We start from the raw sequence: 17019 nt of genomic DNA, 5'->3' as shown, positions 1-17019 counted from the left end.
GAGTTACAAATTAAGAATATATGATTATTGCCAGGTGTGGTAGTGCACTCCTGAAATCCCAGAGGCTCAGGAGGTTGAGACAGGAGGATCACAAGTTCAAAGCCAGCCTCAGCAACTTAGTGAGGCCCTAAGCAACTCAGTGAGACCCTGTCTCAAAATAAAAGATAAAAAAAAAGGGGGGGGAGATGTAGCTCCCTGGTGAAGCATCCCTGGGTTCAGTCCCCGGGATATGATGACTCAAGTTCGGCGCTGAAGGCCTGTAGTCCCAACTGAAGCAGAAGGACTACAAGTTCAAGGCCAGCCTCAGCAACTTAGTGAAACCCTGTTTTAAAAAAGAAAGAAAAAAAAATATATATATGAATGTATGTATGATTATTTTTATGAAGAGTGATATTTTCTTGCCATGCTTTCCATTGTTCTTAGACGCTACTGAAATAACTTTTAGATCCTAGTTTCATGAACCACATACAATTTATTTGTGTTGTCTTGCTTTAGCCTTTTTTTATTGTGGTAAAAATATACCTAATACAAAATTTCCATTTAAAACTGTCCAGTTCTGGGGCCAGGGATGTGGCTCAGCGGTACAGCACTTGCCTTGTGCACACTGAGCACACGTGTGCATTACCACTGACCAAGCTGCAGTACCTCAACCTGAAATCCTCTCTCTCCACACCCTGTCCCTGTCTCCCTCACTCTTGTGTGTGTGAGGCCTCGGGTTCAATTCCCAGCATTAAGTACGTCCACACTGCAGTACACTTGTCACCACCACCCACTTGCAGAACTTCATCATCCCACTCTAAACCTCTGTACCCATGTACTCGCTCCCCGTTCCCCTCCTGGCACGCACTTTCTACTTTGTCTTTATGAATTTGACTATTCATGGTACCTCATGGAGGTAGATCAGAAAATATTTGCTCTTTTGTGTTATTTTCTTTTTTTAAAATTCACAAAATGACCCTAGGAATTGATAAGACTCATGAGAAAATTTCTGTCTCCATCTCCAAGAGAACATTTGTTGGGAAGTCATTAAAATAATTGGAGAAAATAAAGTGCTAAAGAGAAAAAAAGAAGTAGAGATAAAAGCAACTTTAGAACTGCCAGTGTTCAACTTGACAGATGTTTGTCCTAACTTACAAATCACCATTGCACTAAATCATCTAAGTTTTCACAGACGATAGATAGATAGATAAGTATCCTCTCATGGGGTACAGTGTCCAAGTTATGCCTTTCTCTTCTAAACTCCGGATCTGCCTTGAGCTGGACTTGTAGGGCTGTTGTTGAACTTGATCCCACTGAGCCGCCAGGGGAAATGTATATAATGAGTTGGAACCCCAGGGGATGTGGAGCTCCTCCTTGTTTGTGCTTAATATACTTAAAAGCCCTAAACCAAAAGAAAACAGTAAGAGAAGACTATTAATGGCTGTAACTACCACCTACTGGCCATTTTGAATACCCGCTTCCCTGCTGTCTGGCACACACAGAGACTTGCTCAAACCAGTAGTGCCAGGAAAGGGAGGAGGGTCTCATCTGTGTTGGGTTGACTTGGACTCTGTTCTGAATCTTTGCGGTGCTGGGGATTGAACCCAGGGCGTTGTGCTTGCAAAGCAAGCACTCTACCAACTGAGCTATATCCCCAGCCCTCTGTTCTGAATCTTTAGGCAGATTGAAGTTGTGGTCATAATGGTCCCGGTACCTGTCGTTTAGGAAATGGGATCGCAAGACTCTAAGAATGACAGAAGTTCAAAAGCTAATAATGAATCATAACCTGGATTCTTATAAAAGCTTCATTTTCTCTCCCAAGTCCTGTTTAGAGTGAAACAAAGATGGAACAGAGTTAATATCCAGGGTGATGATGATGAATGTCTTAGGATGAAAACAGACACTAATAATAACATGGATGCTGGCTATAAAAAGTTTTTAGTCTGCAGTTTTAACATCAGTCTTCTTAGGTCTTTTTTTTTTTTTTTTAGGTTGCAATAAAAGGTAGACAGGTTCTGCTCAGGTATTTTACTCAATCAACTTATGTTTTAGGTTCCGAAGACACGACTAACGAAGACTACCAAAGCATCGCCTTATACTTTGAAGGAGAAAAGAGACATTTTCAGGCTGGAAAATTCTTCTTGCTATGTGGCCAATATTCACGAGTTAGTATTTGCCAAGAACACATTCCTGGACTCCACAGAAATGATTATGGGAAATAGTTTAGAATGCCAGTATGTTTCCAAACACCCAGATTTGGGATCTGTCCTTCTTTTCCGTTGTCCTTGACCCTGAGGATTGTACCCTTTACCACAAACTGAGCTGCACCTACAGCCACTCAACCTTGAAATCGTCTTTCTCCACACCCTGTCACTGCCTTCCTAAAATCTCTCACATCTGTCCCTTTCATGCTAACTGCATCAGCCCAGAGCCCAGATGTCCTTGCTTCTGATGATCCTGAGTTTCCTGTTTCCCTGTTTTTAGTTTCTCTGCCTGAAACTCCATCCTTCATTTCGTTCCCCTAACTAGGCCTTGCTTTGCCTAAGGCATGGGGACAAGTTCAAACAAGAGGCATGGTAAGTTCAGCCGTGGGGTGAAGCTGGGTGCTGACTGGGTCAGGGCTGGCTGGCACGTACCTTGTCGGAAGGGGACAGCTGCTGCCCACCTCCAGCATGTGAGTGCCATTCAGGAGTCTGAGTCCAGTCGTGCCAGATCATATGATTTTCAAGAGAAATGGAAGTCTGGGTCTCCCAGTTTTAAAATGTGGGTTCAGATATTTGCATAATACTTCACAGGCCAAAGAAAACACGTGTGCATGAATTTAGCCTACAGGCCACCAATTTACTGTTTCTGCCATCTTAGAAAAAGGCCCAACTCCTCAGCTGGCACTCAGAAGGAATTTCCAGAATTTGACCAGCCAGCCTGAGCCTCCCAGTCTGGTTCCAGCTGTTTTCATGGAAGCATCACACTAGATTCTCACATCTAGCCCTTTACAATCCCACTCGCCGTGGCTCCTCTTCACCACCCACCCAGACCCATTCATCCTGTGGGCCTTTCCCCTGGGTTGTCCCCATCCGTAACCATCTTTTCTTCCTCAGAGCATCTATGTACCAAATGGCTATACCTGGTCTTTTCAGCTTCTTAATTTTATTATGGGTTTGATGTTCAGGAATTAGGCAATTATGACTTAAAATAATTGGTTCCTTTTATTATCACATCACACAGATCTCCCCGGTTAGATTGTATCCAACATAAGAAGAAGGCCATACACACCAGGAGGGCCTTCCTGGTCTTCACAGGATCTAGCATAGCCCTGCATACAAAGTTATAGGTTATCAGTAAATTTTTGTTGAAAGAATGAATGAAAGTCACTAATTCTTCCTACTAGAAGAGGGTATAGTTTGCATCTGCATTTCATCAGAAATCAGAATTAGATTTTTCAGAGGATTAATTGGATCCTTCCATTTCTTTTAAACTTGACCCAACCTTTGAAGTTTATATGTAAGACCCAGCAGGCCCCTAGTTGAGATGAAGATTTTCTCACAAACTATAATTATTTTGTGTTTGGAAATTTTGTTTTTCCTGCTGTGAGCTCAGTCTAAAAATGTTTAGTTGCTGTACATTTCTCATTTTAGGCCCTGAAACACTTCCTGAAATGCCCAAGCTCAGAAGATAATGTGGCAATAGAAATGGCAATTGAAACTGTAAGTAAACTCTACAATGAAACTTTCAAGAATGCCAGTGTTTTAAAAAAAAAAAAAACTTTTTGAAGAATTTCCAAATATATGCAGAAGTAGACCAAACAGTATAGCAAACTCCCACACTTGACAACTGCCCCCACACAGACAATATTATTTTATTCATGCCCCGCCCTCTTTCCTTGGATTATTTTAAAGCAAATCACCATTATCATATCACTTCCATTCTGGATACAAATCTTTGTCTAAAAAATAAGAACCTGGGCTGGACAGATAGCTCAGTGGTAGAGTGCTTGCCTAGCATGTGTGTGGCCCTGAATTTGATCCCCAGCACCACAAAAGATAAAGAAAGAACCTGTGGGTTTTCTTTAGCTGTAACTTGCGTACAGTGAAGTTGACAGAGCCTAAGCATGCAACTTGATAATATTTTAATACGTGCATACCTGTGTAACCCTCACAGATCTTCCAGTTCTACCAAAGGCTCCCTCATGTCACCTCCCAGTCAGCACCCCCACCCAGGTTAGCAATCCTGACTCCTATCCTTAGAGACTAGTTTTACCTGTTGATGAACTTCATACAAATGTAACCAGCACGTGTACCCTTTTCCGTCCAGTTTCTTTGAGTCAGTGTTATGTAGGGGAATGTGTCTCTTATTGCAAGTAGCAATGGGCCATTCTAATTCACTGCTGTGTAATATTCTACCATATGACTATGTCACAATATATTTATTCCTTACACTGGTAATGGGCATTTGGATTATCTCTAGCTTGTGCTTATTATGAATAAAGCTGCTGCTGCCTTCAGTGGTTCATACCTTATGGTGAACATAAGCACTCAGTTTTATTAGATATACATCCAAGAGAACTCAAAGTTTATAGGGTATACATGTTTTTAGCCATAGTAGATACTGCCAGGCATTTATTTTTTCAAGGTGGTTGTTCTAGTCTACATCCTAGTAAGATGTTTAGTCACTACTCATCTTTACCAACATTTATTGGTCTATTTCAGTTCAGCTCTCCTGATAAATGTGTAATGATATCTCATTATGGCTTTCATTCATTTTTCTAATAACTGCTGATATCGAACACTTTCTCATGTTTATTGCCCATTTGAATATTCTCTCTTGTGCAGTGCTCCTCTGTCTTTTTTAATTTATTTTTTTATTGTAAACAAATGGAATACATGTTGTTTCTGTTTGTACATGGAGTAACAGCATACCATTTGCATATTCATACATTTACTTAGAGTAATGATGTTTGATTCATTCCGTTATGTTTTTCCTTCCCCCCCACCGCTCCCACCTCTCTTTTCCCTCTATACAGTCCCTCCTTCCTCCATTCTTGCCCCCCTTTCACCTCCATTACATGTCATCATCTGCTTATCAGTGAGATCTTTTGTCTTTTGGATTTTTTAGATTGGCTTATCTCACTTAGCATGTTATTCTCCAATTTCATCCATTTGCCTGCAAATGCCATAATTTTATTATTCTTTATAGCTGAGTAATATTCCATGGTGTGTATATATATATACACCACAATTTCTTTATCCATTCATCAATTGAAGGGCATCTAGGTTGGGTCCATAGTCTGGCTATTGTGAATTGACCAGCAATGAACATTGATGTGGCTGTATCTCTGTAGTATGCTGATTTTAAGTCCTTTGGGTATAGGCCAAGGAGTGGGATAGCTGGGTCAAATGGTAGGTCCATTCCAAGTTTTCTAAGGAATCTCCACACTGCTTTCCATAGTGGCTGCCTAATTTGCAGCCCCACCAGCAATGTATGAGTGTACCTTTCTCCCCACATCCTCGCCAACACCTGTTGTTGCTTGTATTCTTGATAATCGCCATTCTAATTGGGGTGAGATGGAATCTTAGGGTGGTTTTGATTTGCATTTCTCTTATTACTAAAGATGGTGAACATTTTTTCATATGTTTGTTGATTGCTTGTAGATCTTCTTCAGTGAAGTGTCTGTTCATTTCCTTAGCCCATTTGTTGATTGGGTTATTTGTATTCTTGGTGTAGAGTTTTTGAGTTCTTTATATATTCTGGGAATTAGTGCTCTATCTGAAGTATGAGTGGCAAAGATATTCTCCCACTCTGTAGGCCTCTCTCTTTGCATTGCTGATAGTTTTCTTTGCTGAAAGAAAGCTATTTAGTTTGAATCTATCCCAGTTGTTGATTCTTGCTTTTATTTCTTGTGCTATGGGAGTCCTGTTAAGGAAGTCTGATCCTAAGCCAACCAGGTGAAGATTTGGACCTACTCTTTCTTCTATAAGATGCAGGGTCTCTGGTCTGATTTCAAGGTCCTTGATCCATTGTGAGTTGAGTTTTGTGCAGGGTGAGAGATAGGGGTTTAGTTTCATTCTGTTGCATATGGATTTCCAGTTTTCCCAGCACCATTTGTTGAACAGGCTATCTTTTCTCCATTGCATATTTTTGGCACCTTTGTCTAGTATGAGAAAATTGTATTTATTTGGGTTTGTGACCATGTCCTCTATTCTGTACCATTGATCTACCTGTCTATTTTGGTACCAATACCATGCTGTTTTTGTTACTATCGCTTTGTAGTATAGTTGAAGTTCTGGTAATGCAATACCCCCTGTTTCATTCTTCCTGCTAAGGATTGCTTTAGCTATTCTGGGTTTCTTATATTTCCAGATGAATTTCATGACTGCTTGCTCTATTTCTGAGAGGTACGTCATTGGGATTTTAATTGGAATTGCATTGAATCTGTGTAGCACTTTTGGTAGTATGCCCATTTTGACAATATTAATTCTGCCTACCCAAGAACATGGGAGATCTTTCCATCTTCTAAGGTCTTCCTCAATTTCTTTCTTCAATGCTTTGTAGTTTTCATTGTAGAGATCTTTTACCTCTTTGGTTAGATTGATGCCCAAGTTTGTTTTTTTTTTTTTTTTTTTTTTTTTTGAGGCTATTGCAACTGGAGTTGTTTTCCTCATTTCCCTTTCAGATGTTTCGTCGCTTGCATATAAAAATGCTTTAGATTTATGCGTGTTGATTTTATAGCCTGCTATTTTGCTGATTCATTGATGAGGTCTAGAAGTTTTCTGGAGGAGGTTTTTGGATCCTCTAAATAGAGAATCATGTCATCCGCAAATAGTGACAGCTTAAGTTCCTCTTTTCCTATTCGTATCCCTTTAATTTCTTTAGTCTGCCTAATTGCTCTGGCTAGAGTTTCAAGGACAATGTTGAATAGAAGTGGTGAAAGAGGACATCCCTGTCTTGTTCCCGTTTTTAAAGGGAATGGTTTCAGTTTTTCTCCATTAAGAATGATGTTGGCCATGGGCTTAGCATAAATAACCTTTACAATGTTCAGGTATGTTCCTACTATCCCTATTTTTTCTAGTGTTTTCAGCATGAAGGGGTGTTGTATTTTGTCAAGTGCTTTTTCTGCATCAATTGAAATAACCATATGATTCTTATCCTTAAGTCTATTGACATGATGGATTATGTTTATTGATTTACGAATCTTGAACCATCCTTGCATTCCAGGAATGAACCCCACTTGATCCTGGTGCACAATTTTCTTAATATGTTTTTGGATACGGTTTGCCAATATTTTGTTAAGGATCTTTGCATCTATATTCATCAAGGATATTGGTCTAAAATTTTCTTTCCTTGATGTGTCTTTTCCTGGTTTGGGTATGAGGGTGATATTAGCTTCATAGAATGAGTTTGGTAGGGTACCCTCCTTTTCTATTTCCTGGAATACTTTGAGAAGTATTGGAATGAGTTCTTCTTTGAAGGTCTTGTAGAACTCAGCTGAGAGTCCGTCTGGTCCTGGGCTTTTCTTGGATGGTAGATTTTTAAGGCTTCTTCTATTTCATTGCTTGATATTGATCTTTTTAAATTGTGTATGTCCTCCTGGTTCAGTTTGGGTGGACCATATGTCTCTAGAAATTTGTCAATGTCTTCCGTACTTTCTATTTTGTTGGAATACAGATTTTCAAAGTAGCTTCTCATTATGTTCTGTATCTCAGTGGTGTCTGTCATGATATTTCCTTTTGCATTATGTATTTTAGTAATTTGAGTCTTCTCTCTCCTTCTCTTTGTTAGTGTGGCTAAGGGTTTATCTATTTTGTTTACTTTCTCAAAGAACCAACTTTTTGTTATGTCAATTTTTTGAATAGTTTCTTTTGTTTCAATTTCATTGATTTCAGCTGTGATTTTAATTATTTTCCTGTCTTCTACTACTTTTGCTGTTATTCTGTTCTTCTTTTTCTAGGGCTTTGAGCTGTAATGTTAGGTCATTTAGTTGTTGACTTTTCATTCTTTTCTGGAATGCACTCCATGCAATGACTTTTCCTCTTAGTACCACTTTCATAGTGTCCCAGAGATTTTGATATGTTGTATCATCATTCTCATTGACCTCTAAGAATTTTTTAATCTCCTCCCTGATGTTTTTTGTTATCCATGTTTCATTCAATAGCATATTATTTAGTCTCCAAGTCTTGGAGTAATTTCCTTTTTTTATTTTGCCATTGACTTCTACTCTCAGTCCATTATGATCTGATAGAACACAAGGCAGTATCTCTATTTTTTTGCATTTCCTAAGGCCTGCTTTGAGAAGATTCCATGTGCTGCTGAGAAGAAAGTGTATGCTCTCGATGGATGGAATATTCTATATATGTCTATTAAGTCTAGGTTATTGATTGTGTTACTGAGTTCTATGGTTTCTTTGGTTGGATTTTGTTTGGAAGATCTATCTAGTGGTGACAGTGGTGCATTAAAGTCGCCCAGAATTATTGTGTTGTGGTCTATGTGATTCTTGAAATTGAGAAGGATTTGTTTGATGTACAAGGATGCACCGTTGTTTGGAGCATAAATATTTACTATCATTATGTCTTCCTGATTTATGGTTCCCTTAAGCAGTATGAAATGTCCTTCTTTATCCCTTCTGACTAACTTTGGCTTGAAGTCCACTTTATCTGATATAAGGATGAAAACCCCTGCTTTTTTACTGAGTCCATGTGCATGGTAGGTTTTTTCCCATCCTTTCACCTTTAGTCTGTGGTTGTCTTTTTCTATGAGATGATTCTCTTGCAGACAGCATATTGTTGGGTCTTTCTTTTTAATCCATTCTGCCAGTCTATGTCTTTTGATTGATGAGTTTAGGGCATTAACATTCAGGGTTATTATTGAGACATGATTTATATTCCCAGTCATTTGGCTTATTTTTGGTTTTTAAGTTGGCTTGGTTTCTCCTTTGAGTGGTTTTTCTCTAAGGTAGTTCCTCCCTTTGCTGACCTCCATTGTTGTTTTTCATTTCCTCCTCATGGAGTATTTTTTGAGAACATTGTGTAGTGCAGGTTTTCTATTTGTAAATTCTTTTAACTTTTGTTTATCATGGAAGGATTTTATTTCATCTTCAAATCTGAAGGTTAGTTTTGCTGGGTATAGGATTCTTGGTTGGCAACCATGTTCTTTCAGAGCTTGAAATATGTTGTTCCAGGCCCTTCTAGCTTTTAGAGTCTGGGTTGAGAAGTCGGCTGCTACCCGTATTGGTCTCCCCCTATATGTAATCTGATGCTTTTCTCTCACGGCCTTCAAAATCCTACCTTTATTTTGAATGTTAGGCATTTTCATTATAATGTGTCTTGGTGTGGATCTGTTGTGATTCTGTGCATTTGGTGTTCTGTAAGCCTCTTGTATTTGATTTTCCATTTCATTCTTCAGGTTTGGGAAATTTTCTGATATTATTTCATTGAATAGGTTGTTCATTCCTTTGGTTTGTATCTCTGTGCCTTCCTCAATCCCAATAATTCTTAAATTTGGTCTTTTCATGATGTCCCATAATTCTTGGAGATTCTGTTCATGATTTCTTACCATCTTCTCTGTTTGGGCAACTTTATTTTCAAGATTAAATATTTTGTCTTCATTGTTTGAGGTTCTGTCTTCCAAGTGTTCTAGTCTGTTGGTGATGCTTTCCATTGAGTTTTTTATTTGGTTTATTGTCTCCTTCATTTCAAGGATTTCCATTTGGTTTTTTTTTTGTTTTTGTTTTTGTTTTTGTTTTTTTTTTTTTTGAGAATCTCTATCTCTTTGTTGAAATGATCTTTTGCTTCCTGCACTTGCTCTTTCAGATTATTGGTATTATCATTCATTGCCTGCATTTGCTCTCTTATCTCATCCTTTGCTTCGTGAATCATCTTAATCATGTATAATCTGAAGTCCTTTTCTGACATTTCTTCTAAAATGCTGTCATTGAATTCTATTAATATAGAATCTAGATTTGTTTGGATCATTTTCTTCCCTTGTTTTTTCATGTTGTTCATGTATCTTCCCCTTTAGCAGTGCAGATCTGGGATATTGCAGATTTCCCCCTATAGGCTTATAGTGGCCCTATAGGTTTCCAAAACCCTTTCTTTAAGGGGAGATCAATATTAGCAGTGCCCAAATCAGACACTATGCAATCTTAGACCAAATAGCCCCTATGGGGACAATAACAAAATTGTCATAATAAACAAAGTGAATTCAAATATTATCTTCGGGAAAGCAAACAAGTTTGCAATAAGGTCTGCAGTTTCTAATGGAGGACAAAGAGGATGCAGAGGGATGTAGAATGTGGCTGTTAATGGGATAAGAAAAGAATATACAGAAGTTCTAGAAAATAGAAAGGGCGAGAGTGTAATCAAAAGAAATCGGATATTAGCATGCAAAAAAGGGAGAAAGAGACTCTGAGGGAACAGGTAAACAAAAGGAAAAAAGAGCAAGAAAAGTAAAGAAATAAAAACTTAATTTTTTTTTTAAAAAGGAGAAAAAAGAAAATCTACTGTATAACAGTCATATACTAATGAAACCTCCCAGTGTTCAGCAGCCTGATGTATGAGAGGTACCTGACAATGAGCTTCAAGCCTCCAGCAGGCGTCTCAGGATGGGATTTGCCCCACCTAAAGATTGGAGCTATGGCTTCCAGGATTATCCAAGATGGCCACTCTGGCTTCGAAATGTGTTGGCAAATGGGGAGCTGCAGCTCAGGGGTGGATGTGGTCAGCTGGAGGTCCTGGAGACGGGATGCAGTTGGTCCGGCAGGGGTCCTGGAGGTCCGGTGTGTTTGGTGTGATTGTGGGATCCTGGAGGCCGGGTGCAATCAGTCCATCTGGGGTCCCGGTGATAGGGTGCAGTCAGTTGGTCTGGGGGTCCTGGCAGCAGGGAGCAGTCAGTCGATGTGAGGGCCCCAGAGGCAGGGAGTGATCGGTTGGGCTGAGGGATCCTGGAGATGGGGCTCAGTCAGTCTGGCCAGGGATCCTACGGGGCCTGGCTGTTGTCTCAAAATGGCAGCAGCCACGTGTAATCAAACCTGCAGGTACTGTAACCTTTTTTCCAATTTTGAATTATACCAATTTATCCTTACTGATTTGCAGGATTTTATTACATATCCTACATATCAGTCTTTTCATCATACACACACACACACACACACACACAGAATAAAACTCTCTCAAGATGTGGCTTATTTTAATTCTCTAGTGGTGTCTTGATGAACAGAAATTCTTGTTTTGATAAAGTCTAATTTGGCAGTCTTTTGTAGTTAATGCTTGTTAGTTCAATTTAAGAAAACTTTGCCCATTCTTTGGTCATGAAGATATCTTCCCTATGTTTTAATGTACAAGTTTGATCATTTTAGCTTTCTCATTTAGGTCTATGCCTATCAGATTAATTTTGTGTATGGCATGAGGTAGGGGTCAGAAAACTTTCTTTTGCATATGGTTATCCAGTTGACCTAGTACCACACTTATCAAAATGCCATCCTTTCCCCACTGAATTTCCACACAGTGTTTGTCATAGATGAAATGACCAACACATATAAATCTGGTTTTTGTCTTTTTTTTTTTTTTTTTTTTTTTTTTAACATATGGTGCTGGGCATTGAACCCAAGGCCTCATGCATGCAAGGCAAACACTTTACCAATTGAGCTATATCCCCAGCCCAAATCTGTTTTTTGATTCATAAGTCTCTTCCATTATTTTAGTTATCTGTCTTTTTACCACTGCCACACTATCTTACTTATTATGTGTAGTATATATTATAATCTACTTTAAATTTCTGTGGATTTGCCTATTCTAGACATTTCATATAAATGGAATCATACATGCAACATGTGATCCTTGGTGTAATCTTTCATTTAGCATAATATTTTAAGGTTCATCCATGTTGTAGTATGTATCAGGACTCCATACCTTCTTATGGCTTAATGACATTCGATGGTATAACTGTACCACATTTTGTTTATGTTTATCGGTTGGAGATTTGGATTGCTTCCACTTTTGTGCTATTACAAATAATACTGATGTCAACATTTATGTGCAATTTTTTTGTGTGAACGTGTGTTTTCTTTTGTATATATTACATAGAAGTGTAATTACTAGGCCATATGCAAACTGTTTAACATTTTGATGAACTGCACAGCTGTTTCCCAAAGCAGCTGCACCACTTTATATTCCCACTAGCACTGTATTGAGATCCCAATTTCTCCAACAATGATTTCTTGATAATGTCAAATACCCAGTTAGGAGTCAAATTTCCTAACTCTCACATAAATGCTTTTTTACAGTCGGTTAGTTCACATCTGTCTCCAACAAGGTCCATGTGTTATGTTTGCTTTATATGCAACAATCCTCTTTTAATCTCCTTCCCCTCCCCTCTTTTGCTGTATCTCCTACCCCTACCTCCTAGCCCCTGCCATCCAGTTGTTAAGAAAATGGGAAATTTTTCCTGAGGAATTTCTGACATTTAGATTTAGATGGTATATCCTTGTGGTATAATTTTCCTGTATATCCTACTAAGTAGTAGTTAAATTTAGATACTTGATCAGACATAGATCTGACATATTTTGAAAAATGACTTCTTAGATGGGACATGTACTTTCTATTTCATTGTATCAGTAGGCTCATTTCTTAAGTCTGGTTGGGTTGCCGTAGACTGAGAGCTTAAACAACAGAAATTCATTCCTCATAGTTCTAGAACCTGGGGAGTCCGAGATCAAGGTGCCTGTGATTTCATCCCTGTGTGAGGGCTCTCCTCCTGACTCGTGGACGCCTGCCTTCGCACTGTACCCTCCCATGGCTTTCCTCCGTTTATTTACACAAAGGGAAAAGAGATGTCTCTACCTTCCTCTTCTTTTAAAGTCACTAATATCATCATGTCTTCCAGTGTAACACATTGTTTTCCTGATCAATACCACTCACATGAGTGGATTCACTTGACCTTTATGGAGATGATTTCTAAGAGATCTGTAAGCAAGGGTCTTCGCCAGAACCCCATCCAAGTTTCCAGCTGCCTACCCTCTTCTGGGATCTGTGGCTACTCCATTACACAAAGCCGCCTGCAGAGGTGTCCTCAGGGAGCCGCTGCAAGGGCAGGCACTCAGTACAATGATGTTGTGCAAGCTGAATATCCCTTATCCAGCAGGCTTGGAATAAGACTCTGATTTCAGAGTCTTTTGGATTTGGGAATATTTGCATAGACTAATTAGCATACCAAAATCTGAAATGTTCCAAAATCCAAAACTCTATGAGTATCATGTTGGCCCTCAAAGTTTGAGATTTCAGATTTTTTGATTAGAGAGCTCAACCTGTGTAAGGCCCAGCTCTTATGCTCAAGATAAGATGCTTTTTGCAAGATATTGCAGTCACTGATCCTAAGGTTTTTTATTGAAACTTAAGAAGCATAATCTCTGTACAAAAGAAACAGCAGTTGAGAAAAGTTACAGTTTCTAAGGATAGATGTTTATTTTTTATTTTTTATTTGTTCTATTTTCCATGACAGCAGAATGCATTTCGACAAATGGAGTACAACTTTTCATTTCTCTGTCATAGACAATGCAGGGTCACACCATTTGTGCAATCATACATGTATGTAGGGTAATGATGTCTGTCTCGTTCCACCATCTTTCACCCCCTCCTCCCTTCCCTCCCCTCATTACTCTGCGAAATCCAAAGTTCCTCCATTCTTCCCTTACCCGCGACCCCTGCTATGCATCAGCGTCCACTTATCAGAGAAAATATTTGGCCTCTGGTTTTTTGGGATTGGCTTATCTCGATTAACATGATACTCTCCAAATTCTAAAGATAGATTTTTACTGAAGACTATAAACAAATGTAAAAAGACCCTGAGTCCATATTGTGCCTCAGGCACTTTACTATAGATACTTTCATGTACTCTTTCATTCCACATCCACAGTGAAAGATTATCTTTTTCCCCTCTTGTAGGTTTAAGATGCTGACTTTCTGAGGTTTTTTGGTTTTTTTGTTTTTTTTTTTCCTTACAAAACAGGTTGGCCAGGCCAAAGATGAACTGCTGACCAATCAGCTGATAGACCACCTGATGGGGGAGAGTGACGGCCTGCCCAAGGTAGGTGGGACTCTGCTTTGTAGGGTGCTCATGTCTTCCTCATAGTTCTACTTGACTCTGCCCAGCTTTCACCTATCATGCTTTTGCAACATGGGCTTGAAAATTTGTCTCTGAAATTAGCTGCAGATCATCTAGACAGACCCTGAGTGTTTTAGGATATTACATATATTCACTCTTTAAAGTTAGCGTTCCACCTGTGAAATTGCTGCATCCCTCCAGAAAACAGTCCCCACCACCCATGACTTCTCTCAAATTTATAGTTTTGTTTAGCTAGGAATTATGAAACAATCATTGTCACTGACCACTGGTCCCTAAAAATCAGTGTGCTTTGCTCATAGTTCAAAAAATTATGGACATTAACAAAAATCATATTGAGCATAAAAATAACTCACTTGAAAGTAGAAATTAATCGCAAAGGTTGTCTTTTCAAAATACATGACTGCCTGAAGGTTTCTGCAGAAACTGGTCTTCTCCTAGGACCATCTAGCAAGCTTTTCAGAATGCCAGGAAGCAGATCTCCCTCTTCACTTTCATGTTCAAGGAATGCTGCTCATGGAAGAACGCAAGTCAGATACAAAGAGAAATATACACTTTCACAGCTGGAGAGGGTGGTAGATGCCTGAGTCTATTTCCTTTATTTTACAGATGAAGCCACTGAGACCCAGACAGGCTAAATTGACTTGCTAAAGGACTCAGGTCCTGGACCCCATTCATACCACCTCCCACTGTGTCCACTTATTCCAATAACCTGGAAAGCAGCATCACATACATGATGAAATGCTCTCAGGCACAGGCGTATAATCCCAGCAGCTCGGGAGGCTGAGGCAGGAGGATCACAAGTTCAAAGCCAGCCTCAGCAACTTAGTGAGGCCCGAAGCAACTTAGTGAGACCCTGTCTTAAAATAAAAAATAAAAAACAGTTTGGGGGTATGGCTCAGTGGTTAAGTGCCCCTGGGTGCAATCCCTGATACCAAAAAAATTTTAAAAATTAAAGAAAGGAAAAAGAAAGAAAAGAAAAGAAAGTCTCAAATGAGGCTGGGAGTAAAGTGGTCAAAGACCAAAGAAAATGTTATAGAACAGAGAATTTATATAGACTTTTAAATTTTTTTTTAATCTTGGAAAACTGGTATATTGTGTAAGAATGCATTTTTGCCCCAAGTACATGAAAGATCCTCTGTGAAGTAGGGTTGGGCACACAGACTCGGAATCCAGACCATGGTGGTCCAGACCCCGTCTCTTCCTCCCTCCTGTTGTGTCAGTATCTCATCTGTGAAATTAGAATAATAATCATTTCTCCTGAAGGATTTAACAGAGTTATGATTCCTTAAGTACTTAGAGTGCTAGTGGGCACATATGAAACTCTGAACAAATTCCTTTACTGGGTTTTTAAGAACAGCATCAATTCTCAGTTACTGGCAGATGAATGTGATTCTAACTTAAGTGCAGAATTACAGGTGTTCTTCCTCTTAGCTGATGGAGAAAGTGATGTTTCCTTAATGGTTTCTATGACAGGATGCCAAGTACCTGTTCCGCTTATACATGGCTCTGAAGCAATACCGAGAAGCTGCCCGGACCGCCATCATAATCGCCAGAGAAGAGCAATCTGCTGGTAAGTCCCTACACATACGTTTCTGTTTGTTTGGGTTTGGGCTTTTGTGGTGCTGGGATTTGAACCTAGGCCTCACACGTTAGGCCAGTACTCTCACACTGAGCTGCATCTCCTGCCCCAGGTCCCTAACATTTCTTTTTCTACCCAAATAGACGATACAATTAAGCCCTAACCCTTTTTCTGGCAGAAAAAAAATTGCCAGATTCTAATCTGGGCTTGTTTTGAACCCAAAAGAATAAGAAAATAGCCATTTCTAGGTTTCAGAGAAAAAATTATTAACCATCACAGAGGGACATGGAGTAACTGGACTGAGCCTTCCCCTGTGGGGCACTGTTTGCAGCTGTCCTTGCCACCTCACAGTCCTGACTCTGGACTACTCCTCTGACCTTCCCAGCCCACAGTCCTTCCTACAAACAGCATTACATGGCCTTGACCATGTAAGAGATACCAGATGGTGGAAGATATTTGTGCTGTATTCTGGTGGACCTGGCTCTTTGTAATCTGCAGGACTACTTATGGAAATTCCAGAATGTTCTATGGTTCCCTTATATGCTTTGTAAATAGTTATTGAATAAATCAGAATTCTTCACTAGTTTTTCCAAGGTGGTTCTCTTAGATACTCATCAATATGGAACACAACTCTAGGAAATATGTAATTAACTAGCACATTACTTTATTCATCTGATGTTGACCTAGCACCTACTATCTGTCAGATGTGTGCTAGGAGCTCAGAATGTAGGACCAGGCCACAGTTCTGCCCTCAAGAGTGCACAGTTTGATGGAAGACAAAAATTAAATTCAGAGTTGTTATTCAGGGTGACAAGTGCTAGACTAGAAAGAGAAATGTGATAAAAAAAAAAAAAAGACTCAAGGAGAGGGGGGCCAGCGCATCCCAAAGGCTGGGGTGGTGACGGTTGCCAACAACAGCTCCAGCTGTGTTTGAATGGAGACAGTAGATGAGCAGAAAGGGGGTGGGCTGGGAGAGGGACAGCCAGGCTATCACATCTGCAGGCTGCAGCAGCAGGGAAAGGCCATGACAGGGTGGGGGCAGTTTTATGCAAGGGTGTGACCGGGAGGTGCCAGGCTTCTGGTGAGGCGTGAGGTTTGGAAAGGCTGTGACATCTGAATGAAGTTCAGGAGGAATGCTGGTGAGTCACTATGGCCGAGGAAGATGAGGAGCACTCGCAACGGGCATGGTGGGCACGAGGGAGGGAGGTGGAATTTGAAGGACTTGGATCTCAATGACCTAGTAGACTTTGGGGTCAGGTGATTGTCCTGAGGAAGAGTGAAACATCTGGAAGGGCAGCACCATCTTTTTCCAAAGGGACTGGCTGGATGTTAGTACTATGAAATAGGAA

At 39.8% G+C, this 17019-nt stretch overlaps 1 protein-coding gene across 4 annotated transcripts in view; it reads left to right on the top strand.

Annotated features, from left to right (window-relative positions):
• Window positions 1-17019, top strand: part of WDR19 (WD repeat domain 19) — a 108150-nt gene that overhangs the window by 68810 nt on the left and 22321 nt on the right. For all 4 annotated transcript variants that reach the window (XM_079152784.1, XM_079152785.1, XM_079152783.1 and 1 more), the window contains exons 27-30: window positions 2032-2144; window positions 3615-3683; window positions 13975-14052; window positions 15565-15661. In XM_079152784.1, the coding sequence (XP_079008910.1) occupies window positions 2032-2144; window positions 3615-3683; window positions 13975-14052; window positions 15565-15661 (357 nt within the window). The remainder of the gene's footprint in view (window positions 1-2031; window positions 2145-3614; window positions 3684-13974; window positions 14053-15564; window positions 15662-17019) is intronic.

Source organism: Sciurus vulgaris (assembly GCF_902686455.1).
Source record: "Sciurus vulgaris genome assembly, chromosome: 9".
Classification (NCBI taxonomy): Eukaryota; Metazoa; Chordata; class Mammalia; order Rodentia; family Sciuridae; genus Sciurus; species Sciurus vulgaris.
Note: the sequence above shows the minus strand (reverse complement) of the source record. Positions and strands in the feature narration are given on the sequence as shown.